Source organism: Myodes glareolus, chromosome 19 (assembly GCF_982192425.1).
Source record: "Myodes glareolus chromosome 19, mMyoGla1.1, whole genome shotgun sequence".
NCBI lineage: Eukaryota > Metazoa > Chordata > Mammalia > Rodentia > Cricetidae > Myodes > Myodes glareolus.
This window is the reverse complement of record NC_142044.1, coordinates 63379530-63406953: the sequence shown is the minus strand read 5'-3', so window position 1 is coordinate 63406953 and position 27424 is coordinate 63379530. Positions and strand designations below refer to the sequence as shown.

Sequence of the window (27424 nt, the reverse complement as noted above, 5' to 3'; positions counted from 1 at the left end):
TTAATCTTATCAAATGTTTTTTAATTCCATAGACAATATGAAACATACCATACAGGCACACAACAGTTTCAAAGTGTATACAGATTAGAATACAGAGGTTAAACACTGGTGTCCTGACCACAGCTTCAACTTCAGATAAACTTCATAGAAAAAGTACAATTCAAATATCAGCCAATTGAAAACTTTACTCTTCTCATAATATAAAAATGATAATTTGAGATACAAATTTTTTTACTAAAACTATATAAACATTTAAAATAATCATTAAAAACTCAACATTAGAATTTATAAAGATTCACTATAAAAATATATCGGCAGTCACTCTCTTATAAAGGTACCATTGGCTACATTACAAAATAGTCTCAACGTAGAATTGCCTCAATAACTATTTTAGAACCTGACAAACCTACGGTAAGATGATTACAAACCTTCGGGAAGCTTTGGCGTGCATCTTTAGGTTATTTAAAATATTTTAAGGGCTTCTGTAAACACTTCATTCTGTTAAAGCACAAAGAGTAATGCTCTTCAACTGCATACAGGATTAGAAAATCAAAAAAAATTATTATATCCTTGTGAAAAATTGCCCTTACCTTCAGGAAGCAAAAATAAGCTATTTAAAAATGTCAAATCTTCAGGACAGTTCTCGTTCCATTCTTATAAAAAATGTTACAAATCACCACACTCAGATCGTGTGCCCTGCGCTGTTAGAACACTTCTCAAAAACCCTCAAGTCCAACAAAACCAACTGTCAAAACTCATTTAACACACCCGACACTGTGACAAGTAGCAATCAGACCACATAATTTACATACTTAGTAACGTGTTATGGTTTCTTTTACATTTGTAATTTAGAATTTATTGGCAGGAATCACACACTCACACACACAAAAAGGCAATCTTAGGAAACAGAAATACAAACTTGGAACTGATTGCTTTATCAATGCATCTGCCACTTTTGGTTGGACTGTTATTTAAAATTAAATTGCCAAAGTCCGTTTCCTTGAGTACATTTCCCTCGGAGCTTCCAGTTGTACCAGCAGCTTTGTTATGGTCATCTCCACTTACCCCTTTTTTACCTTTGCATTGTAAAAACCTAATACAAAGTAGCTTCTTTGACCTTTGAATTTATAAAACTCCACTAAAAAGAAATCTAATTTTTAAGCAAGTCCATAAAAATACTTTCTCTTTAAAGAGTCAAACACTTTTATGAGAATAAAGATCCTTCAAAGTTTTCAGCTCTTCTATTAGAGTTTTATTTTGGTTTTCCAGAACGGCAACGCGGTTCTCCAGGCATTTCACGTACTCCTTCTTCTTCCTGCGGCATTCCCGTGCAGCTTCCCTAAACACAAGCATCGAAACATCAGGAAAATGCCACACCCTTCACGTGGAAAATACACCTAAAGAATCTTCCCCGGTCATTTTTTCCAAACTATTTCCTGACACAATCTTGTTGTGTAGCCCAAACTGGCTTCAAATCTGTGATCCTCCGAGCCTCACTAACGCTCCTCAGGCTAATGCTCAGTTCAGACTTCCCAGAAGCACGCACAAAGTCTGGCACAATTTCTTGTTTATGGATTACCTGTGTTTCCTTCTCTTTAGGTCTTTTTATATAAACTGCAAGAATTCCTTCTTGGTGAGAAGAACTGTCATAGAGAACTGGTGGGTCTAAAGAGGGGACTGGCAGGGAAGGCAGCTCTGAGCTCTGCTCAGGAACGCCCATGAGATGCACCTTTGTCTTTCCTAGCTCGCACCGTCTGGAGCTGCTCTGGAGACGCTTACCTGTGCCCTTGCTTGTGCTCAGGAAAGTCATCTAGCCCGCATGTATGCGTGTGCACCTGTGTGCTTAACGCCCTCGGAGGCTAAACTGACAGATGGCTGTGAGCTGCCATGCAGGTGCTGGGAATCAAACCCAGGTCCTCTGGAAGAGCAGCCAGTGCTGTAAAACCACCGAGTCACCTTTCCAGTTTTTTTTTTTCCTTTTTGGTTTTGTGAGTGTCATGTAGCTGGGGATGACTTTGAATTCCCATCTTGTCTCCACTTCTCAAGTGCTGATATGACCAGCTCAAAGGTTTTCATTTTAATGAAGTCAGATTTGCTAACAATTACATTAAATTCCCTAAATGTTATCTTGTTTTGGAAATCCTTTTCTATACTCAAGGCTATACAATTATGTATGTTTATACTGACGTTCTAAGTTTCACTTTATACATAAAAGATATGGGAGGGTCAGTGCTGAGCTATCAGCGCCAGCTGGCATCCAAGACCACAGACATGTGCCAGGACACCGGCCTAAAGCTTTTCTTTTTATCTTGTTGGGCAGAGTGGGATGAGTTAGTCTCATTCTGTGGCTCAGGCTGGTCTCACAGTAGTGACTTAATCTTTCACTCCCAAGGGCTGGCCTTTTGGATAAAAGGCAGCTTACTAATATCCTTATAGGACAACCTGGTCTCCTCTCTGTCCCCCTCCATCTCTCTCTATTTGTGAGAGTTCAGTGTTTGGGATTTGTTGGAGCTGTATCAAGTGCCTTCTTTTCATCCGTGGTCTGGGGAACTATGCAAGAAAACTAATTTTAAGCGACATTTTCCTCTCTGAGTGCTATGACCTCATGAAAAGTAACCCATGCGGTTCCCTAGCACAGGAAACTCCTAGTACGGTCCCTGTGGTCCCTGTCTCTTCAGTATGGCATTACAGCTGGACGAGGTGGTGTGCGCCTTTAATCCTAGTCATCAGGAGGAACAAATGGATCTTTGTGAGTTCAAGGCCAGTGTGGTCTACAAACTGAGTTCCAGCTGCATAGCGAAACCTGGCTTAAAAAAAAAAAGGAACTTATCTCCACAACACAGCAATGTTTAGGTAACAGCTTCATGATCCTGAGATCTCGTTCATTCCTAACCTCATCAGATCTTTAGTTTCTTTCCTATATTATATAGGAATATATAAGGGGCAGCTTATATATTCCACCAATCCTTAAATGTAGCTGGTCAATTTGTGAGAACAGAAGTGTCCATTCTAGTGACTCCCCTCTGTGACTATCTTTTTTTGAGACAGGGCATCATGTAACCTAGGCTGGTTCGAGTCTCCCTTGAACCCTCACAACATACCTCCTGCCTGTGTCATACTTGCTTCTATCACTTATCACTGCGGATCAAACCAAGCTATGCACATGAGGGACGAGCACTCTTGTGACACTGTAAGACCCTTTCTGGGGTGTCCAGGTACAAGACTTATCAGTTTTCTTCTAGTTACATAATGGATCTTATGTCACCCCTTGAACCCTCTAAACAATCATGTTTATCTAACAAACACATTCACAGAGACACAAACAAGTAAAGGATAGCAATCCTTGTCGTCACCTTTTAATAGAGATGTTTTATTTTCAATTAAACTTGTATGTACCCACATAATTATTTTATGCTAATTTTATTGCTTAAAAACCATTATCCCATGATTGCGTGTGTAGTTGAAAAGCTCAGTCACACTGTAATCTTTCAACTCCTCTATCTGTGACCTTCTGTTGTCATTCTTGGCACTTTTTCTTAGTCCTCTTGAACACAGTACATAAAGTACCACTATATATGCATTTTCTCAAAGAAGCAAGTTTTCATGCCTGATATATTAAAGTGAATGTAGTAATATGACTAAAATCTATTTAAGAGGATGGCAGTATGGCTCAATTGGAGCGATTATCTGGCATGTACGAAGCCCTGGGCTTGAGCCTCAGCACTACACAGACCCTACTTGGGGAAAGTCTGATTGATATTCCTGGTACTCAGAAAGTGGGAGCAAAATCACAATCAAAGCCATTGTTGGCTATGAGCCAGTGCAATGAAAAAATATATATATTTAAGAAGGACATAAATGTTTCATGGTGATTGTTGACTTAAAATACTTTTTAAAAAAAATGTAACTGTGTATGGAAGGAGACACATTGCCATAGTGCCTGAGTGCGTGCGCGCACACACACACATACACGTCAAAGGACAACTATGGAGCTAGCTCTTTCCTTCCATCTTTATGTGGGTCCCAAGGATTGACTCCCGGCCACTAGGCTTCCAGACTAGAACCTGTCCCTGCTAAATCATCTTCATCTGTGGTTCTCATGTTACCATTAAAAAATTATTATTTATTATGTATACAATGTTCTGTCGCATGTCAGATCTCATTATGGATGGTTGTGAGCCACCATGTGGTTGCTGGGAATTGAACTCAGGATCTTTCTAAAAGAGCAGTCAGTGCTCTCATCCGCAGAGCCATCTCTCCAGCCCTTGATGTTAGCATTTTAACTGTGTTCGGGAGTCATAAACTGCCCACCTAAGATGGTGAGTTCTGGGAAATGTAGTATCTGTTCTGATTGTTCAAATGGCTCGTCTCTGGCTTTCTCCTTGAAGCTCTCTGGTATTCAAGATGTGCATGAAGTCAATCCTCTTATATAACCCGATAGTGGCCTTCAAATGTTTAAGTGAAAAGCTACGAATGATTCAGCTCAGTGAGAAGGGCTGGTGAAAACTAAGTCAGGCCAGAGCAAGCCCTCCCTCCCAGCCGGCCAAACTGCATGGAAAGGATTACTCCAGGGAGTACGGGAGCCAGAGGATGAAGCAGCCTCATTGCAAACAAGAGAAGTTTTTGTGGTGTGACCAGACCAAACAGCCATAAAGATAGATACTACATGGATTTAGCTTTACGTAGGGTGGAGGCAGAGATTGAGGTCACCAACTCTATTTTGGAAAATACCCTACTCTGGGTAAAATGCTACCATCAGCATGACATGGTTCAGAGAAATTAAGAGAAAGGAAATGTCACTCGGTGTGGCAAATTTCACTGCTGTCCACACTAGCTTTCAGCAAAAAGCAGCACCATCAACAGCAGCCACTAACACCCATGGGGGAGGAGGGAGCTGCTGCTGCTGCCATTACACCTTAAAAAAGCTCAGATGAGGAGGCTGGAGAGATGGCTCAGAGGTTAAGAGCACTGCCTGCTCTTCCAAAGGTCCTGAGTTCAATTCCCAGCAAGAACATGGTGGCTCACCCTCTGTAATGGGGTCTGGTGCCCTCTTCTGCCCTGCAGGAATACACACAGACAGAATATTGCATACTAAATAAATAAATAGATATTTTATTATTTTTTTTAAAAAAGCTCAGATGATACTGGTACTGTTTAGCAAGATGTGACCAATGCAGATTACAATACATATCTTATCTTTTCAGTGCAACTGATGGCTCAAGTATAGCGCACACACGACTGTTATACCCAGCAAGGCTTGCTTACTGTGGCGTTTGCTGTGCTACTGTTGTGGGACCGTGCCCAAACCTCTAGGGTGTGCCTAACAGGAGATGCTGTTCAAAAAGCTTTGCCTAGCAATGCTTCTTCTTTTGTAAAATAATTTACTCTTATTTTATGTATTTAGGTGCTTTGCTTGTGTGTGTGTCTGTACATCACATGTGTGCCGTGCCCAAATAGGCTACATCAGATTTAAGGTCCCCTAGACTGGAGTTTTAAGCTACCATGTGGGTGCTGGGAATTGAATCTGGGTCTTCTGGAAGAGCAGCCAGTGCTCTTAATCACAGAACCATCTGTCCTGTCACTAAACAATGCTATTTCAAAGGATACAGTAATACTGAACTCTGGGTGATAGGCTGTTTAGTACAGAGACTTACAAATGAGCTCACTGATCACTGGGAATGAACTAGATATAATCCAGCATATGGTAAAAATAAAGCTGAGCCAAACCTCCTTTCAATTACCTCATCAGCTAATATGTGACTATGAGATACACACAACTCATTACTACCCACCTGTTTTTCATCAGCCGTATTTCCCTTTTCAGCTGGGGGTCATCTGTCTTTGTTGCCTGAGATGTAAGGGTCACAGGAGAAGTCATCACCACAGTCTGTGGCAGGGAAGTAGCAGACGGTGTGGTGCGGATCTGATAGGTCTGCATATCTCCTGATGCAGCTGCAGGGCCAAAGAGGTGAGTTACTCATCAGCGGCCTCAGAAAGGACCTGGACATGTCTGCAGATAAGGAGCACACTTACTCTGCACAACTACTTGGTTGCTTGGGACGAGTATTTGCTGTCCATCAGAAGTCTGTGCATACTGAAGGATTGTGCCTTGTTGAGTATTGCTTGAATTTGTCATAGTTAATGTCTGCAGTCCCTGAACTCCATCTGTTCCTGGACTGGCCAACTGTAAGGCTCCATTTGGGGCAATGGCAACTTAAACCAATGAGAAAAAAATAGTTATAAGGCTACATAATACAAATTCAGAGAAAGGCATAAAAAAAGCAACATTTAAGTAAGTTTGAAGGCAAGGTGTGACGAAACCAGCAGACGCAGGCGATCTCTTCTGAATTCCAGGCCAGCCTGGTCCAGTTCCAGGATAGCCAGGGCTAACCAAAGAAACCCTGTCTTGAAAAACCAACATACACAGATGGGTGGATGGATGGATAGATAGATAGATAAAGAATAGGTTTGAGTGTAATTCTACTTGTCAAAATCACTGACCACTCTTGAGAATAGTAATGTCTTTATAAATTTTAGACATACTACTCGAGATTTAGTCTCAAGCTGTGTAATACAAAATGAATCATAAAATTTGAAATTTATGGACATTTCACGTTAATTGCTAATGTTGTCAAAGAAATTTCTGGAGCATGAATGAGAGATCTAATAGCTAATGACTATTTCTCTCTCTCTCTCTCTCTCTCTCTCTCTCTCTCTCTCTCTCTCTTTTTAAAGATTTATTTATTATGTATACAGTGTTCTGTCTGCATGTATGCCTACATGCCAGAAAAGGGTGCCGGATCTCATTACAGACGGTTGTGAGCCATGATGTGGTTACTGGGAATTGAACTCAGGACCTCTGGAAGAGCCACCAGCGCCCTTAGCCTCTGAGCATCTCTCCAGCCCGACTATTTCTTTTTAAGATACTTATCTCATGTATCTCATGTAGGCCCGGCTGTTCTCAGACTCTACTGAGCCAAGAAGGCATGTTATGTCACTGTGCTTGTTCTAATGGCTAACTTTTTCCCCCCTTGGGGGTGAAGGCAAAGAAATACAAACATGTTAGGGTTTTATCTGAACATGGGCATGGTCACTTAGGAGGTACAACCAAGAGTTTAAGACCAGAACAGGCTAGCACTGGTATTTTTTTAAAAAATGGAGAATTAAGAATATTACATTTGGCGGGCAGTGGTGGTGCATGCCTTTAATCCCAGCACTTGGGAGGCAGGGTAGGTGGATCTCTGTGAGTCCATGGCCAGCCTGGTCTACAGAGCAAGTTCCAGGACAGCCTCCAAAGCTGCACAAAGAAACCCTGTCTCGAAAAACCAAACTGAACCAAAACAAACAAATAAACAAAATTATATTTTAAAGGTTAGGGAAATGGCTTAGTGAGGAAAGGTTGTTTGCCTGAGGACCTGAGTTCATCTGATATTTTCGCACATCCTGTGTACCCACACTAACTAAAACGTTAAAAAAATTACATTGCCTTTGGTGGCATACGCCTTTAATCCCAGCACTTAGGAGGCAGAGGCAGGCAGATCTCTGAGTTCAAGGCCAGCCTGGCCTACAGAGTGAGTTCCAGAACAGAAGACCACACAGAGAAACCATTTTGAAAAACACCCCGCAAAAAAGAAAAAAAAAAATCAAAACCAACCAAACAACAATAGAAGATAAAGAACGTAACATATTCATTTACTACCGAGTGAAACAGTCATCGGAATGCCACCTGTGGACACACACACAGATGTTGTCACTGAACTACACTATGTTCCCGCTCTCTTAAGTGGCACACTCGAGAGGCACAGGACCAAACGACACCCTACAAGTCTCTCAGAACCCAACACCTCATACCTGGGCCTTTTCACATCAAAACTAAGTAATGTTCCTCTCTAGCTACCAGGACTTTGGCTACAAAGCATAGCCACCTGTGTACTGGAGAGTTCTAATTAAAATGACTTTGTCCAGGAGCTTGTACTCAACCTAATATGCACACAGACTTACATACCTTAATACTCAACTTCAGAATGCTATATATTTTTGACAGAGGCTCTTTTTGAAATTATATTCGCAAGTTTTCTCAATTTCTTCTCCACGGTACAGATACCATTCTCTTTCTCCCCACAGAAAGTCCCATTACCTGTCCTCACGGATTCCCTGCAGGCTGGGGGTGACTGCTCTCCAGATCTTAAGTACTCACTGCTCTGATGCATACCCTTCCTAGTCTTCTCATACGGCCTGACGGTAATATATATTGAGTATGTGTATGGAATGTTATAGATGAGTGGGTTTGGCTGATAAAGCAACAATATACTTTTCCTTTCCTAACCTGCTCTCTTCTAGTTTACCGTGTCCTGGTTTTCTAAATATGTACTGTTCAATATAGCGTCCACCAGCCTCATGGAGCCACCATATAAAATTAAAGAACTCAGTTCCGCTGGGCGGTAATGGCACATACCTTTAATCCCAGCACTCTGGAGGTAGAGACAGGTGGGTCTCTGTGAATTCAAAATCAGCCTGGTCTACAAGAACTAGTTCCAGGACAGGTTCCAAAGCAACAAAGGAACCCTGTCTCGGAAAAACCAAAACCAAACCAAACCAGTAGCAGCAGCCGTGGCCAACAGCAGCAACAACAACAAAACCAAAATAAAACAAAAACCTCAGTTCCTTATTCACACCAGTCCAATGTCTAAATAGCTTCATCTGATTTGATGGTGACTGTCCTAAATACTATAAACATTGCCACCATACATGGAAGTCCTACTGGATTCCATTACCCTAAACACTTTTTTTGTAGTTGTATTTATTTACACTTACCACTTGAAATATTTGCCTAAGCCTCTCAGTAGCTTTCCCTTTCTTTTCTGTGTGCTGGAGGAGCAGTGAATCAAGTGTACAATAACAGAGCATACTCAGCTTTGGTGAAGCCAGCGTCCACCTCCACACGGTCACTATTGCAGCCACTGCTCCAGGTGTCTTACATGTCCAGAGAACTCTAGAGGGGTGAAGAAACCTAAAGCATGGCGAGTGTATTTAAAGAGTTGTCCCATGGCTGGTTAAGAGTGCTGGCTGCACAATCAGGAACTGGAGTTCAAGAGCTCATGTAGTGAGTCAGGCGTCCTATGTCGTCCTGGAACTCTAGTTCTGAAGGGGTGTGGGAACAGGGGGATTGCTGTTTCAAGTTTCGGGAGAAACCCTGGCTAAAAGGAAGAGGTGGAGCTCAAAAGGTGACTTCCTCTTCTGGCTCCTTGTGTGTGCTCACAGAAACATACACAAATAAATCAACCTTAAATAAAAAAGAAAAAAAAAAGAATTGTCCCTTTAAGTGACATTTGAACAGAGGAACGAGGTCAGCCATGTGGCTATCTGCAGAGTAAATGCCAGGCTAGGGATGACAACTTCAAAGGCCCTGAAGAACGGAAACATGTTGCGTGAGCTGGAGGCACAGAGTCTGTGTGGCCAGAAACCGAGCGCAGGTCCTTAGGCCTGGGGTATTACATCAGGTGTTAGGAGAAAGCCATGGCGAGGACTGGAGCAAGAATATTGACAATTTAATTCTTTTAGGGTTTGATTTGGTTTTAGAAGGCTTCATTTAATCTAGGCTCGCCCTTAATAACCAATAATGATCTTGAACTCCTAAACCTCCTGTCTCTGTCTCCTTAGTGTGGGTCATCATGCCCATTTCAGTTGACACTTTAAATAAGTAACTGTGGCTAAAGCATGGAAAAGAAAATTAAGGTAATAACAGAGCCAGGCTACATGGACAGACAGACTCACTGAGGGATTCGGGAAGTTGTGGTGCTCAGTATATAGAGGGACTGACTGATAGGCGGTCAAATGGGACAGGCATTTATGGAAGGTGCCAAGCAGACTTACCAGCATTTTCTCTTTAGTGCTGGGAATGAACCCTCAGCCTTGTGTATGGTAGGCAGTCAAGCGCTTCACTGGCAAGCAGCTTTGCGAGTGGTCTTACACAGCAACGTGTATCAAAACTCCAAAGCGACAGAAGACTGGCCAGGACATTGTGGGGAGCTGGTATGTAAATGGCGGCTCAAGAGCTGCGCAGGCGCTAGAGGGGAGGAGCTGGAACCCTTCCTGACTTCCATTACCAAGAGAAACTTAAGGTGTGCCAACAATTTAAAAAAATTAGAAAATATGGGGAAACCTAGAAGCTGGATATCAATATCCAGCTTCTTCCAATATCATAGAAGACTGAAAATATATATACATATGCTCAGAAGCAACAGGGTGTGGTAGCACACACCTTTAATCTCACAGGCAGGCAGGTCTCACAGGTGAGTTCCAGGCCAGCCAGAGCACACACAAACCCTGTATCAAAAACAGTGGTGCTGAGTTCATTATACCTGCTAACTTTGGCCCTCTACACTGACAGTCCAGCATAGTGCATGGTGCGTGCGACTGCCACATCACAAAACCTCAATTCTTTTTCTTCCTTAACCTCAAACTGAACATACAATTTTCATGCATGACATTTTATTACAGAAGTAACTCAGATATTAATTTCCACCAACATTAACGCCATAGACACGAGACCCAAAGAGCACCTATACACTGGGGAGAGGGGATCTTGAAAGCCAGATAGACAATATCTAATTGGGGAGGGAGGCAATCTTATGACATTGTGGCTGGCCTGGGACTCACTATGGAGCCCTGGTGACCTTGAACATTAATAGCCAAGTGATAGGATAGTGGGTGTTGCCAACCCGTCTACCTTTCTAAGTCTGTTTCCTTCACCCACGGTCAACTTCTATTCTCACAAAGCTGTTGTTAGGAAGTGAGATAATGCAGAAAAGCGTTTGACATTTCTTCCCACCAGTTAGTGATGTGTGTCTACAGGAACCACTCCTGCACACACTGTACTGTCCGCTGTGTCGACATATATATGGGAATGACTACTGTACATACTGTACTGTCCACTGCTGGTCTGATAGACGGGGGTTGGAACAGACATAGAAGTGACAGCAGAAATGCCTGGATTTTCTCCGTCTCCTTTTCTTCCCCGTGTATCTTCAGAAGAAAGGTCTTTCAATATTTTTCTGTAAAAGAAGAGAACTCTGTTAATGACAGTGCCTCACAAAGACACTCTCTAGTGACTGCGTAGCCTCAACTTGAGACCCTCCTACCCCACACAGTTTCTCAAGTGCTGGCATTACAGGAGCCACCCACCTGTTCAGATTACAAGTGCAGTAATCTAACCAGGTGTGGTAGTGTATGCCCTGTTTCAGTTTGACAGGCTGAGGCAGGAGGATTACCTGGATCAGGAATTTAAAATGAGTAAGGGCCACATAGTAATGGACCTATCTTAAAGACAGAAAAGAAATTAACCAAAAGCAGAAGCCAGCCCCAAATCAGCTCAATGTGCTTTATCAAACCACCCCATCTGAATTCTCCAGGAGGTCCTTGAGAGCATGAAGTCTTTAGACTCAGCCAGCTGCTGAGGATCTGACACAGATCCCAGAGTCACAAAGAGCGGAGTCTGAGTCACCACAATTCAGTCTTTCTAAGAGCTGTTACTAAGAATGGCTCTAAATCTCAGAAACTCCTTTCCCTGAGAATCATCATCAAGTGACCTTGACTCAGGAATTCTAGAGCTTTGCCTAAGGTTCAACTGTCTGGATGGGGACAGACCTCTGCTCCAGCACTCACCTCAGCTCAGTCCAACATGGTAATACCCCCCCCCCCCCAGATTTCTAAGCTCAACAGGGAAGGAATTGTGCCTCATTGTTCTGAAGCAGTTTGCTGTAGCCAACACTGTCAGGACAAGCCTGCTTTGAGAAAGAAGTGGGAATCAAGAGGCAGGGTCCCGGAGAAAGGAAAAGCAGGTCTGACTCAACCCTACTAAGCCAGTCTTATCCCAGATCTACATACAAAGACAGAGCTGACACTGTCCAAAGAAGAGCTGCCAGCAGACACTCCAAAAGGAGAGAATAAAGGGAAACCTTCCCAGACATGTCCTTGGACACAAGAGCCCAGCACAGGGACAGCACGTGGGACTCTAGGAAAAGTACTAACCCAGGAAAAGGAAAGGTCTGAAGAGGGCAGTGTTCCTTATGAGCGAACTCTGTGTACCCCTGCCGTTCTGGAACTCACTCTGTTCCAGGTTGGCCTCGAACTCAAGAGATTCCTCTCTAAGCAATCCAAGCACTGGGACTAAAGGCATGTGCCACCACTGCCCAGCCTCCTTTTCTTTTCATTTTTTTAAGTGCATGAACACATATAAAGCTGGGTGTGTTGGGCTCAATAAATGACTGTTGAATTTTTAAAAAATACAATAATCAAGTTGAGCTTAGTGGTACACACCTTTAATCCCATAGGCAGAGAGGCATAGTAAGATTGCCCCCCTCAAAAAAATAAATAAATAAAAAATAAACAGAACGACTCTCCAGTAGAGCCCAAGCCAGTGTTAAGAAGTACTGGGGGGTGGGGGTGGGGATATGGCTCAGTGGTTAAGAGCACTGGCTAATCTTACAAAGAACCTGGTTCAATTCACAGCACCTACAAAGCAGCTCACAACTGTCTATAACCCCAGTTCCAGGGGATCTCACACACACACACACACACACACACACACACACACACACACACAGAGGCAGAACACCAATGCACATTAAAAAAAAAAAAAAAAAAAGAGGCCGGGCAGTGGTGGCACACACCATCCACCCATTCACCCCAGCACTAAGGAGGCAGAGGCAGGCAGATCTCTGTGATTTAGAGGTCAGTCTGGTCTGTCTACAGAGCAAGTCCTAGGGCAGCCAGAGCTGTTACAGAGAAACCTTGTCTTGAAAAACCAAACCAAACAAACAAAGGGAAGAGGTCCAAGGGAGGTTTGCTAAACTGTGTTGGTTACACAATGAACAAAAACAGAGAACACCTCTCTAGGTGCAAAGGCCCTGTATAGTTGTACTACTTCCTTCCTCTCCAGGAAAGAAGGTTCTGTCCTGAAGTGTCCTTCACTTAGGAAGTTGAAGTGGCCTTTTTGACTTCAAATCATCTGTAGTGGAAAAGCCCACAGTATTCAGAAACAACAGCAGACCTACTACCACAAAAAAGCAGAGACTGGATTCCCACTCTGCATTCCCACGAGCTCTCCAAGTTTATCAAGGTTCCGCTGGGAAGAATATAAACTCCTGTGACTACACACAGGAATGGCTCATAGCTCAGGAAACAGCACTCTGCAGAAAGGTACTAACCTGAAGCAGTGTTAGAATGTTACCTGGTATACAGTACATAGATGGCTTATGTTATATTCTAATGTTTACTAATGTTCTAAATATTTAATTGTTTAACACTGAAAATAAAACGAACACTGAATTGCATGGTGTACATGTGGCCATCAGAGGATGACCTAGGGGCTGATGGCTCTCTCCTGCATTGTCGCAATGGTTTTTTCCTTGTATTTGCCCTTCTCCTCTCCTACATGTGGAGACTTGACTTCACTTTTCAGGATCTTTTTGCAGTCATGGTTCAGCTTTAGCTGGTGATAGCCTTGCTGGGGTGGATGCCCACATGGACACTTGTGTCAACAGCCTTTTCTCGTTGCACTCATTCAATATAGATGATGCATTTCTTCCTGCACACTTGGACCACTCTGCCAATCTGCTGGCCTTTGTAGTGTCCTCAGACACCCTGAACTTCATCATCGTCTTGAATGGGCATAGACCAATCGCTGTACTTCTGTCTCAGGTCTTTGGAAAGAGGGGAAGACATGATCTTCCTCTGAACGTGAGATGGTGTATTGAAATGCTGTTTGTGGTTCTTGCTTAGGTCAGAAGTCATGAAGGGATTGAACTTCATTTTGATCATGATAACATGCTGAATACTCCCTTATCTTGGTATCTTGAGACAGGGTCTTTTCTATACAGCACCTGCTATACTGGAACTCACCAGCTGGAAGGTTGCCTTCCAACTCAGAATTCCACCCGCCTCTGCCTCTCAAGTGCTGAGATTAGAGTTATATACCCTAGCCAGTGGCTTTAATGCAGTCACTCTTCCAGTAATTGATGTTTTGAGTTACATCCCACAAAATTTGATATTTTGCAGACAAAACCCTAGATAATCTCGTTTAGTCCAGAACTCTCTTCCTAGCTAAGGATGATCTTCAGCTCCTGATCTTCCTGTCTCCTCTTCTTAAGATCTCAGATTACAAACGTGTGCCAGCAGTCTGGTTCTAGAAAGCATTTTTATTAGATTTTATGTATGTGTGTGTGGCAGAGGGCAATCGGTTCCTTTCTCACAACACAGGTCCTGGGTGCTGAACTAAGGTTAGCAGGCTTGGAAACAGGTCACTTTACCTGCTGAGCCATGCTGGCCAGACCAAGACCTCTCAAGTGCTGAGACTACTGTGTGGTTTATGCAGTGTTGGGAAATAAGTGTAACAGGCAAGCACTCTACCAACCGAAGTATATTCCCAGCATTAAAAAGTACTTTAATTGATGAAAACTAAAATGCAAGCTGGGCATGGTAGCCCAGCTCACTTTTAATCTTAGCACCCCAGAGGCTCAAGCAGGAGGATTGCTCCAAGTTCTAGACCAGTCAGAGCTAAACGATGAGATCACGTCTCAAAAAACAGTAACTACTATGAAAACAACAGAATTCTGACTTCAAGACTTCCTGTCTGCAGTCAGGTAGTGCTGGCGCACACCTTTATTCTAGTGCTCACGAGGCCAGTCTGGTCTACAGAATGAGTTCTAGGGCATCCAGGGTGCTGTGGAATAATCCTTTGGCACACTGTGAAGATGTGTTTTCTCACTGGTTTAATAAAGGGCCAACTGGCCAATACTAGGCAGGAAGAGATTAGGCAGGTGAGACTGAGAGAATGCTGGGAAGAAGCAAGGCAGAGTTGCCAGCCAGATGCAAAGAAAGCAGGACTTGTAGAAAATGAACTAACATGGTGGCTCACAACCATTTATAATGAGATCCGGTGCCCTTTTCTGGGGCACAGGTACACATGCAGGCAGAATACTGTATATGTAATAAATAAATAAATCTTAAAAAAAAAAAAAAGATCAAGTTAGTGTTGCCTTGATACAGACCTAGTAATTCTTGCCTATTTATTCTATACAGACTGACCCTATACATACTATAATTATTCAGCCACCCATAGGCTGCACTTCTAGGTCCTAAAGGCAGACACATGTGGGCGGACTCTTGGGAACAAAGGGCCTGCACGACCTATGTGCGCACATGCGTGGTTATCTCCACGTGTGATTCAACTAAAACCCTTGTGCGCAAGTGCAAGGCGTGGGTCCACCATCCTCAGCATGTGACGTAGGCACATGTGCGCACGTGCTAGGCAGCCTTTAAAAGCTGAACGCGCCATCTTTGTTCTCTCTCTCTCTCTCCCCGCCCCCCTACACCGTTTCCTAAGGCCTGCGAGCACCTTTCTCCTCTAATAAACTCCTAAGTGGGTTTATTTTATTTGCATCTCTTTATCTTCTCACTCGCATTATACATTTCACATACTTCTCTCACACCACCTAAAATCTTACTACACTGTTTACACACTTTGTCATATTGTCTCTGAGTCCTCCTACCACACAGCCTCTATTGTTGGTCAATTTGACCACGAACTTGTAATAAATTCACTTACTCAAAATATATCCCTACTCCTATCCATATAAAACTACAGACCCCCAACTCCAAAGGCTTTCTGTCAGCTGGCTGTACTACTTACAGACCCCATTCACTGAGCAAGTAACTACTAAGGGATGGGTAGTTACTGTGCTAGAACCTGGCATCACAAAAAAACATGGCCATCCCCTTCAGATGGAATTCTATATGGGGTTACAGAGAGGCTCTGCTACCCTCCTGAATACATATGCCACACACAGACGCACACACATACGCACGCAGGCAAACATCATGAACACAAATGAATCTAAAAGCGCACACACACACACACACACACACACACACAAGCACTAAAAGGGACTAGAGAAGAAAGCTTGTCTCAGGGTAGTCAGGAAGAGATAAGCAGAGGCTCTGGTAAGCACGTACAGGAATTGTGTGGAATGCAGGTACTTCAGACAAGCTGCATGGGGCTTAGACGCAGACAGAGAAGAAAGAACATGCAATACAGACCAATTCTGCACTTGGCAGTCCAGCTTTGAGATGGCTATTAGAGTTAAAAACACGCTTTTAATCCCAGCACTGGGGGGGGGGGGTGTCTCTGTGAGTTCAAGGACAGCCTAATCTACGTAGAAAGATCCCGTCTCAAAAACAGCAAACTATTTTCAAATCTAAATTCCTCTGCTTAATGTGCTTCCAATCTACCTTCTCCACCCGGCCAGTAACAGTCCTAGGTGTCCTGGAACTAATTAGACCAGGCTGACCTTGAACTCAAAGACCCGTCAGCCTCTGCCTCCCTAGTGCTGGGTGGGATTAAAGGTGTGTGCCCGGCTCCAACCTACTTTTCTTAAGATCTGCGACCTTGCCCTATTTAGATTTTCACAGAACTATCTGAACACATTTGAAAACAAAGTACCAACCTGTAAGATGGTCGCCGGGCCAGGATCCCGTGAGCTTTCTGTGAGGAGCCTATGCTGTCAGATGAGTCCTGAGACTCCTCACTTTCTGATAAAGATGACACCTAAAAATCAGAACTGATTTTAATATGCTGAAGAATACAGATGGGGAAAAAAATCGAGTTGTTACTTTCAAAATGATCTGTCTTCTGTCACCCAAATTCACTGCACATCACCCCTAAGATCTAAAAGGAGGAATGGGGAAGGACAGCAACTGAACAAACACTTAGACTGGGCAAGCTGGCCACCTCCAATTCCAACACTTGGGATGCAGAGGCAGGTGGATCTACAGAGCAAGTTCTAGCACAGAGAAACCCTGTCCTGAGAAACCAAGAAAGAAAAGAAAACAGAACACACAACACTGTACAGAGCTAACAACACTTATGTCGCAAATAAAATACTAGCTGGGAACTGGAGAGATGGTCCAGCAGTTAGAACACTGGCTGCTCTCTCTTCTAGAGGTTTGAAGTTCAATTCCCAGCATGTAGATAAAGCACTCATAAATAAAATACATATGTAAATAAACCTTTAAATGATATCTGCTCATCAAAAATTAATATACTTCTGATCGCACGCTGCACCATATTTAGACATGCTCAATTTGCCTATAGATACTTAACTGTCCTAAGGAGACTGCTGGATCAAGGTCTGTGCTAGATGGATGCACGTGGGAGGCTGGGGATTGAGATGGTTCAGTGATGATGAGCTTGTTCTGTTCTTCCAGAGGACCAGAGTTCAATTCCTAGCAGCCATGCCATGCTGCCTCGGAAGGATCTGATGCCTCTGGCCTCCACAGACACCTGCACATATGTGCAGGTACTCACAAATACACATAATTTAAGATAAGAGTAAATATTTAAAACTTGGAAGGCAAAGCTCTTTGGAGTCCTTCAAGCCATAAAATTAAAACAGGCAATCACACTTAACTCAAGAATCCTTTACCATTACTAGACTGGTAAGAGTAGGAGGAGATAAAGGCTGAAGAGGAACACAAGGGCGTGAGCTGCCCTGGGAACCCAGCGAAGGCCTGGCAGTAAGAGGAGCGGCCAGTGTTAGGGGAAGACATGGTGGAGGTAGGCATTTCAAGAGCTGCAGTGGTCACAGCATTGTCTCATCTCATGATTAAATGAACCAATATGTGCGCAGATACACAGTAAATATTAACTATTCTTGAACATTTTAAGACCAAGCTGGCTCCTGCTGTACTGGAACACACGCTGCAGAGCAGGCTGGGTTAAAGGTGTGCCACCACAGCTCAGTTATTTTTAACTCTTCAAATGAACTAAATACCAAACATTTGCCTAAAACTGGATTAGGACACCTGACTTCATTTTTGTTTGTTTGTTTGTTTGTTTTTCGAGATTAAACATAAAATAATGCAAACAGGCTCTGGAAGTCCGCGCTCTGTACAACTAGCCTCTATCCAAAGCCTTCCCTTCACTATCATGGAGGCCATGCTTGTTTGGGAAAACTTGCTTCACATTTTAATCATTGTCTTCAATGAATGAGTTCCAGCCTGATATGGCAGCTCATTCCTGTGACCCCGGAGCTCAGGAAGCTGGAAGACCATGTTTTGAGGCTAGTCAGGACTAAACAGTGAGACCCTGTCTCAAAAAAGAAAGCAAACCTCAGAGTTCTGCAGCGTTCACAGCTTCCCAGCGCCCTTCACAGCTCACGGCCAATGTGCATCTGACAGGAAAAAGGAACTAGTGGCCCTCAAGTAACAGTGCTCTCACTGATCGAGGTGTCAGAGATGTCACCCCCACTCCACCCCAGGGCCTCACTATGTACCCCTGGCTGTTCTGGAACTCACTACACAGATCAAACTGTACTTGAACTGACAAAACACTAGTCAGACAACCCTGCCAGTCACTGTGTGGTCAGGAAGAAAGTGTGTCTGGCACTTCCCTTCCCCGACAGCCTCCTGGAAAAACAAGGGGTCAGAGGTCCTAAGGTGATCCTAAAGGACCACCCCAGAGCAAGGAGAAGGGCAGTGGGAAAGTAAAGACAAATGGGATCTCCCAGTTGAGAAACTGATTGTGCAAACAGGGAAACTCAAGTCCCCCACCCCCACCCAGAGGGCCAAACAAGGGGCCTAGCAAGCACTCCACTACTGGACTAAATCCCACAGTTTTATGCTAGTCCAAGAAGACCTGACTGAAAACAATTCAAGTAATCAAGAGCAAAGGACCAGAACATCCAACTTTGGGCACTATCTTCTCTAAAACGTCAAGTATTTCAGGTAAAATTTCAACAACACAACTGCAATTTTTGTGGAAATCTGATGGTAAACTAAGGTCCACCCAAGAACTTTCAAGGCTTGCTCCACAATGCAACACCTCCATTTTCCCCAGCCCCTTAAACTTCTGCCAAAAGAATTTAAATCACTGTTTGTACTAGCTAGGGTGTGAGTCTTAGGTCCATCTTCACTCTTCAGGAAATAAGAAATTATTTTCTGCCCCTTGAGACATAAATCATCCACAAGACAGAAATGTCTTTCAAAAACCTGAGTATATCCCCTTCAAAATGGGGCTCCTGCTCTCAGTTTCTGTGGAAGGAGCTTAACTGTGACAAACGCCACTCAGCAATCACAGGTGGCCGACACACACTAAGGTCCTCCGAAGTCTTACTTAGTACACCTCAGTGCTTACAAAGCTCCCCAACGCTGAGGAAACAGTTCACTGGTTGGAATGCTTGCCACACAGGAACCGAGTTCCTGGCACAGCAGTGCACATCTGGGGCCCCAGTGCTGCAAAGGTAGAGGCGGAGGATCCCTGGAGCTTGCTGACCAGTTACTACAGCCAAACCAGTGAGCAAACCTCCTCAAAAATTAAAATGTAGGACTGAGAAAGACACCACGGTCAACATTCAGCCTCCACATGACTCACAAGGCACGGGGCACTTCACGTGTGGCACTTATACGTCTATACACACACACACACACACACACACACACACACACACACACACACACCCCTCTTTCTCCTTTTGTTCAGTTGATGCTAGTCTACCATGCTGCAGTAGTCTAAAATCTGTGCTTCACTTAATAGACGTTCATTTGATTTTTTTGTTTGTTTGTTTTGAGACAAAGTTTCTCTGTGTAACCTTGGCTGTCATCAAACTGCTCCATTGACCAGGCTGGCTTGTAAATGCCTCTGCCTCTCAAGTGCTGGGATTAAAGGAGTGCACCACCACCTGGCTCAGTTCTGTGTTTTTCAATGGCACCCCAAAATGAGGATACAGAAATTACAGACGAGTTGGGCAGTGGTGGCACACAGCTTTGATCCCAGCACTCGGGAGGCAAAAGCTGATCTCTGAATTCAAGGCCAGTCTTGGTCTACAGAGTTCCAGGACAGTCAGGGCTGTTACACGGAGAAACGGAGAAAGCCCAGTCTTGAAAACCAATAAATAAATAAGTACTCACTCACAGAGGTCCACCTGCCTCTGCCTCCCAAATGCTGCGATTAAGATATGGACCACTATGCACAGCTTGAAGGAATACCTTAAACATGCTGGCTGCTGGGTATATACTGAAAAACGCAACCCTAGATAGGCGATGGTGCCAAATGCCTTTAATCTCAGAACTCAGGAGACAGAGGTGGGTGGATCTCTGAGTCTGAGGTCAACTAGGTCTACAAAGTGAGTTCCAGGACAGCCAGGGCTACACAGAGAAATCCTGTCTCAAACCCAAACTCCAAAGGAAGGAAAAATACAATCCTATCCTGATACCTGACAAACCTAGAACTTTTCAGGAATAGAGATTTGTTAATTAATACAGTATCTATTATACTATAATTTGTTATAATACTGTTTTTACTAAGCCCTTTTTCAAGATTTGTTTATCATGCATATCATTTCTGCCTGTACACCTGCAGGCACCAGGTCTCATCACGGATGGTTCTGAGTCCCATGTGGTTGCTGAGAATAATAGTAAATGAGTGGATTAAAAGACAAGAGATTTTAGAGCTAAAGAACAAAAAAACAAAATCTGCATGCAAATGGATGGTGCCAGAAAAAAACCATCCTGAGTGAAGTAACCTAGACCCAGGCAGCGCTCACTCCTAAGTGGATAACCTACAGTCCACAATCCCAGAGAAACTGGACAACAAGGAGAACCCTAAGAGGGACACACATGGATCCTCCAGGGAAGGGGAAATAGACAAGATCTCCTAGGAAAAAGGGGAGCAAGGGGGAGGGGGTGTAAGAGAAAGGGGAGGAGAGAAGGGGAGGGAGAACACGAGGAAACAGGACAGTTGAGGTGAGGGAAGGGCAGAGATCAAGAAAAGAGATATCTTGATTGTGGGAGCCATTATGGAGCTAGCATGAAATCTGGCACCGGGGAACTTTCCAGGAATCCACAAGGATGAGCCCAGCTAAGCAATAGTGGAGAGGGTGCCTGAACTGGCCTTCCCCTGTAATCAGATTGATGACTACCTTACTTGTCATCATAGAACCTTCATTCAGCAACTGACGGAAGCAGATGCAGAGATTCACAGCTAAGCACTGGGCTGAGCTTCCGGAGACCAAACCAAGAGAGGGAGAAGCGATAATATGAGCATTAATAATCATACATTAAGCAAAAATACCAGACCCAGAAAAATAAATATGCTTTCTTTCATATGCAGAGGCAACATTTAAAAGACAGAGACAGGCAGGTGGACATACAAACACACTGAAAATGAGACAGAGGCAGAAGAGGGGGCTGGGGGTTGTCTAGAAGGGACCACGAGAGGGCAGAATCCTTAAGTTATAGAGAGAGAGATAAGAATGCTGGAGAGAAGACTAACTGAAGGAAGGACAGAGGTGGGGGTGGCATGGGGTGGTGGTGGGGGAACAAATGAGAATATAGTATAACGACCCATATGTAAGAAAATGCCATAATGAAACCCACTCCTAAAGATTGAGCTCGGTTTGGTGGTAATTGCCTTTAACCCAGCACTCAGAGGCAGACTGAGGCCAGCCTGTTCAAATGCCAGATTACAGGGCACCAAGAGAGCTACACAGTGAGATCATGACTAAAAGCACACAAAAAACAAACACAAATTTAAATTGTGAAAAAAAAATGCATTTGTGGATAAGAGATTCCAATTTCTCCTTTTTTGGGGGGAGGGAGGGGCAGGGTTTCTCTATGGCTTTGGAGCCTGTTCTGGAACTAGCTCTTGTAGACCAGGCTGGCCTCAAACTCACAGAGATCCACCTGCCTCTGCCTCCTGAGTGCTGGGATTAAAGGTGTGCGCCACCACTGCCCAGCCAATTCCTCCTTAAAAACAAAACAAAACTCCAATTTTGTGTGTTACAGGCTAGCATGCTCTACAGGGTGAGTTCCAGGACAACCAGAGTGACAAAGAGATACCTTCTCTTGAAAAACCAAAAGAAACAAAGCAATTTCTCAGGACTAGAGAAATGGCTTAGAGATTGAAAGTGCTCACGCCTCTTGCAGAGGATGTAGGTTCAATTTCTAGAGCCTAATTGGTAGCTTACAATCACCTGTAACTACAGTTCCAAGGGATTCAATGTCCTCTGGTCTCCTAGGGCACACGCACACACAGAGTACATGAATTCACAAAGATGTGCACACCTACACATAAACAATCTTTAAAAGTAAGCTGGAGGGAGCTGTTGATTCATTCTACAATCTGTCCATTCATTTTTCTCCTCTTCCTTTTATCCTGACATCCACTGAAACAGTCCTTGTCAAAGCTTTCTCTGAAGCTGCTGAGAAACACAGATGGTTCTTGTCTGCAGATGCTATAATGTTATCACACACCATGAACCATTGTCCTAGGGAAATATGTGGTCCACTCATCAATATACATTGGTTTTAAGATTTAAGATACCACTGGGTGGTGGCGCACGCCTTTAATCCCAGCACTCGGTAGGCAGAGGCAGGCAGATCTCTGTGAGTTTGAGGCCAGCCTGGTCTACAGAGTGAGTTCCAGGACAGCCTGAGTTACAGAGAAACCCTGTCTTGAAAAACAAAAACAAACAGGGATCAAGATACCTTACTTGATATCTAGTTAATTTATTACCACTGACTCACAGTAAACAGCATTCTAGTTCCCTCTGTTACCTGACACAGCTACACTCTCCATTAGGCATACCACGGCCTTCCTGGACTTAGAAGACGAGTCAGCATCTTTATCAGTAGCACCAAATGCACTAACAAGGAGGAAGCAGAAAGGATGTTTCCATATGAACAGTGGAACCCCAAGACACACCCAGTGAAGTCTTCCCCAACTAGATTCACATCTCAGCAATCTGCAGCGTGACTAGATAACAGACACCACCCCGTAGTTCCTGGATGCTCTGCTCGTCTTCTCCCTTTCCTTTCTGTTTCCCATCTGGGTGACTTCTACTAGTTTATCTTCAAGTTCACTGACTCTTCAATCACATCAAGTCTAATGAACCCTGACACCACCTAACTTGTGCTATTTTTATTTCTAGGAATCCTATTTTACATCCAATTCCCTCTTCTGCAATCCCTCTGCTTATGCATGCTATCTACACCAAATCATGTGTCATGACATGTGCACACCACCACCTAAAATGATAATAAATAACTTTAAAATGTAGCTGATAGCTAGGAATAACAGACACCTGTAATCCAAGCAAGTGCTGCTAAAGCAGAGGTAGAAAGATCAGAGTTCAAGGCCACCTTTCACTACACAGTGAATTTGAGGCTAGCCTGAGCTATGTGAAACCTTGTCTTAAAATATAGTCGACTTGTCTGGCATGCCACTTGGGAGGTGGAGGCAGGAGAATCTCTGTGAGTTCAAGGCCAGCCTGGTCTACAGAGGTAGTTCCAGGACAGCAACGGCTACACAGAGAAACCCTGTCTCAAAACACCAATAGGAAAAAAAGAGGTCGATGACTAATCCCTCCCTCCTCATATGACACCCCACCTTCAACTTCTCTAAGTCTCAAAGCCAGTGGCCTGTAGATTATGGAACTTACTCCTGTTTTAGGTAAGAATAAGACTCCCTTCAGCTTTCTATACCCTATGGAAAAGCCAGAAGTTGTCCCACGATTTTAATTTATATTAAAATTTATATTCACAATTCCTAAGTAGACATTTCTAGTCTGAACACACATCAGTCAATTAAGCTAAATTCTCTAATGAATATATTTATCACAAAAAAAATTTCAATATATCCATAATGAACTTGCTAAAATGAGAACAGTCCAAGCTGGGCATACATCTATTACTCCAGTACCATAATGTTAGTACTCTGGTACTAGGATAGAAGATGATGATCAAGAATTCCAGGCCACATTAGGCATACTGATGCACACCTTTATTTTTAGCACAGAGAGAGGCAGGCAGATCTCTGTGAGTTTGAGGCCAGTCTAGTCTATATAGCAAGTTTCAGGCCAGTCTGCGTCTCCCCGCCCCAAAAAACAAATGGAGGGGGGGGAGATTTCCTTCTAGAGGTGCTGCAGTCCCCACCTCTCCCAGCTTAGCAGCGGCATCTCTCGGTCTCTCTGTGCTGGGTTTTCTGAGCGCTGGTAAGAGGGCAACAGGTGCATCTGTGAACACTACTGGCCAGCTCAGCATGCCGGCTAGCTCTTGACTTACCGGATGGGCTATCTGAGAAATGTGAGTCCCCTGAACTGCTGAACCAGGCTGAGGTGCAGTCTCTGAAGTGTTACTCTTGTGGGAATCTTCCATAATCAACTGAAAGGGAAAAAGTCAGTTAAAAGGGTACAGAATCAGCAACTACTACAGTCACATAATGCTTGGTTAGTAATAAAAACCCAGAAGAGAAGCAGTGGCTACAGTTCAGAGAGTATTCTTTGACATTTTTAAAATTTGGAAAAGCGAGAATGTTAGATACTTGAGTCTTCCTATCCACAGATCTTTCTCCAATCTAGGGTTAAATCTTTAATTGTATGCATGGCTTCATAATATTTACTAACAGGTTAACAAAAATAAAGGACAGGGCTGGTGCTCGACTTTTTGTTTTGTTTTTAATGCAGTATCTCTGTGTAGCCCTGGCCCTTCTGGAACTTGATCTGTAGACCAGACTGGTCTCGAAGTTTGTTATTCACCTGCCTCTGCCTCCTGAGTGCTAGGATTAAAGGTGTGAGCCACCAGGTGATAATGCTCAACTGTAATCGCAGGCCTCGGGAGGTGATTCGCTCAGGCGCCAACCAGGCTACACAGTGAGACTCTGTCTCTTATTCTAAGGACCAGATGATCTAAATATTAACTCACAAGATATGTAGGCTGAGAAAAATGACAACTGTCATAGAATGTGACATGGGAGGAGAACCACGAACAAAAAGACTGATAAAAGATTTAGATAGAATTTAGGTCTTTACGCGTCGTACGAGTAATAAAAATCCAGTGACAGATATTGGGGTTCAACCTCAAAATCAGAAAAACAAAACAGCCAGCCACTGGCTCTTACCTCTGCCTCAGGCCAACAAGGAGATCCTGCCTCCAGGAATCCTCAGAATGAATCTGATCCTGAGAGCTGTCTCCTCCCATCCTATGTTCCTCTCTCCAGTGCTGGGATTAAAGGTGTGCACTACTACATCCTGGTTTCTGTGGCAAACTAGTGTGGCTACGGGGATTAAAGGTGTGTGTCACCACTGCCTGGTCTGTAAGGCTGAGATGTTTTACTCTCTGATCTTCAGGCAAGCTTTACTCACTAAAATACAAATAAAATATCACTATATTTCCCCTATTTGTCTAAAATAAAAAAGAAGGTGATAACTAATATAAGAAAAACTATATAAAATAAGTACAAAAACTGTATACAATATAATACATCAACAATGTTTAGTCCATTTGCATTTGACAAATTCATATCTATCCTATCTTGGTGAGTCCGAAGTCTTATATCTAATTTACTTTCTATTCACTTGCTTTCTGCATCTGTTAAACAAGGAAAACTATGACTACCTAATTTTCAACGCCCTCAGAGACACAAGAAGGAAATAATAACCAAGTAAGCAGAAAGTACAAGCAATGACTTCCAAAATATGTGAGAAATGGGAACTGGAGAGATGGCTCAGCGGTTAAGAGCACTGATACTCTTCCAAAGGTCCTGAGTTCAATATCCAGCGACCACATGGTGGCTGACAACAATCTGTAATGAGGTCTAGGGCCCTCTTCTGGCCTGCAGGCATACATGCAGACATAATATTGTACACATAATAAACAAATAAATAAATATTTAAAAAAATGTGAGAAATGATAGAAACAGCTACCTGCCTCAACAGTCACCCAAAGTTCCTCTGCAACAATGGGGCAGATATCTTTGACCTAGAAGCCTAGCATATCCAACAGACTTCTACGAAGCAGGATATTCTGAAGGGCTGTTCATCCTCATCCTGACAATGTCTGGCAGTCACTTTCATTTGGGTCCCACCTGTCCAATTAGGACAGAATACAGCCAGCAGCTGAGCCAAGGACACTTTCAGCCCAGTGAACTCCGTGTGGAGTTTCTTCCTCATTGTCTTCTTTGAAGTAGACTGGTGCTGCCAGGAGTGGGTATGTCTCACTGTCGTAAAATAGTCTATGGAAAACCTGCATTTATGGTTAGATACAGGAAGAGAGTGAGTTTATCTAGTATGCATGAGGTCTTGGAACTAATCTTAGCACCATCGAAAACAAACTAGTCTTGCTGGGCAGTGGTGGCGCACACCTTTAATCCCAGCATTTGGGAGGCAGAGGCAGGAGGATCTCTGTGAGCCTGGTCTACAAGAGCTAGTTCTGGGACAGGCCCCAAAACAGAGAAACCCTGTCTCAAAACACCAAAGAAAAAAAAAAAAAAAGGAAAAAAAAAAGGAAGGAAGAAAGAAAGAAAATAGTCTTATGGTTCTAAGTAGGTCTATATAGAGTTTCAGGCTAGCCAGGGCAACATAGTCAAGACCCTATCTCAAAAATAAAGGAGGGCTGGAGAGATGGCTCAGAGGTTAAGAGCACTGATTGTTCTTTCAGAGGTCCTGAGTTCAATTCCCAGCAACCAACGTGGTGGCTCACAACCATCTGTAATGAAATCTGGTGTCCTCTTTTGGCCTGCAGGAATACATGCACTGTAAACACTGTAAACAAAATAAATAAATAAATCTTTTTAAAAAATATTTATTTATTATGTATACAGTGTTCTGTCTGTGTGTATGCCTGCAGGCCAAAAGAGGGCACCAGACCTCATTACAGATGGTTGTGAGCCACCATGTGGTTGCTGGGAATTGAACTCAGGACCTTTAGAAGAGTAGGCAATGCTCTTACCCTCTGAGTCATCTCTCCAGCCCTAAATAAATAAATCTTAAAAAAAAAAGAGAGAAAAGGAAAGGAAAGAAAAGGGGGAAAAAGATTTCTTTTGAGAATGAATGTAGACAGAGATAGATAGATAGATGATAGATAGATGATAGATGATTGATTGATAGATAGATGATAGATAGATGATAGATAGGTTGAAACTTCTGTTGAATGTCAATGATGCTAAAAAGGGGGTACCTAGTTGTCCCCGCTTTCTAAACAGGTTTTTAATTTTCATTTTATGGGCATGGATGTTTTGCTTGCATGTATATCTGTATGCCCTGTGTTTGTCTGGTGTCTCAGTATGGAAGAAGAGGGTATTGGATTCCCTGGGACCGGAGTTACAAACGGTTGTAAGCTATCATGTGGTGCTGGGAATTAAACCAGGTCCTGTAAAGAACAGTCAGTGCTTTTAAGCACTAATCCACCTCCCCTGTCATTTTTTTGTTGTTGTTTGTTTTTTTGAGACAGTTTCTCCACAGGCCAGGGTGGCCTTGAACACACAGACTCCACCTGCCTCTGCCTCCCAAGTGCCGGGACTAAAGGCGTGCGCCACCACCGCCCAGTTTGGCAATGCCTTCTCCCAGTCCAACCAGCACATTACAACTTAAGG

The 27424-nt window shown here is 43.4% G+C and overlaps 1 protein-coding gene and 1 pseudogene across 1 annotated transcript; both read right to left on the bottom strand.

The window, feature by feature from the left end:
* Positions 1–24216, bottom strand: Atf1 (activating transcription factor 1). Its single transcript, XM_048444571.1, has 6 exons — positions 24118–24216; positions 16506–16606; positions 10924–11054; positions 6034–6213; positions 5793–5952; positions 1–1339 (listed from the first exon to the last, which is right to left on the bottom strand). Exons 1-6 carry the CDS (start codon positions 24208–24210, stop codon positions 1195–1197), a joined length of 810 nt encoding a protein of 269 aa, XP_048300528.1. The 5' UTR covers positions 24211–24216; the 3' UTR covers positions 1–1194.
* Positions 13364–13874, bottom strand: LOC148119023 (large ribosomal subunit protein uL24 pseudogene; annotated as a pseudogene).
* Positions 24217–27424: the final 3208 nt, after the last annotated feature.

Bases quoted from the DNA above. Each gene is read 5' to 3' on its own strand.
- Atf1 (XM_048444571.1), bottom strand. From the start codon at position 24,210: ATGGAAGATTCCCACAAGAGTAACACTTCAGAGACTGCACCTCAGCCT. The intron at 16,607-24,117 runs GTAAGTCAAGAG...TCTGATTTTTAG, and splicing joins TTTCTCAGATAGCCCATCCG to GTGTCATCTTTATCAGAAAG. The intron at 6,214-10,923 runs GTATGTACAGTA...CATTGGTTTAAG, and splicing joins GACCAGCAGTGGACAGTACA to TTGCCATTGCCCCAAATGGA.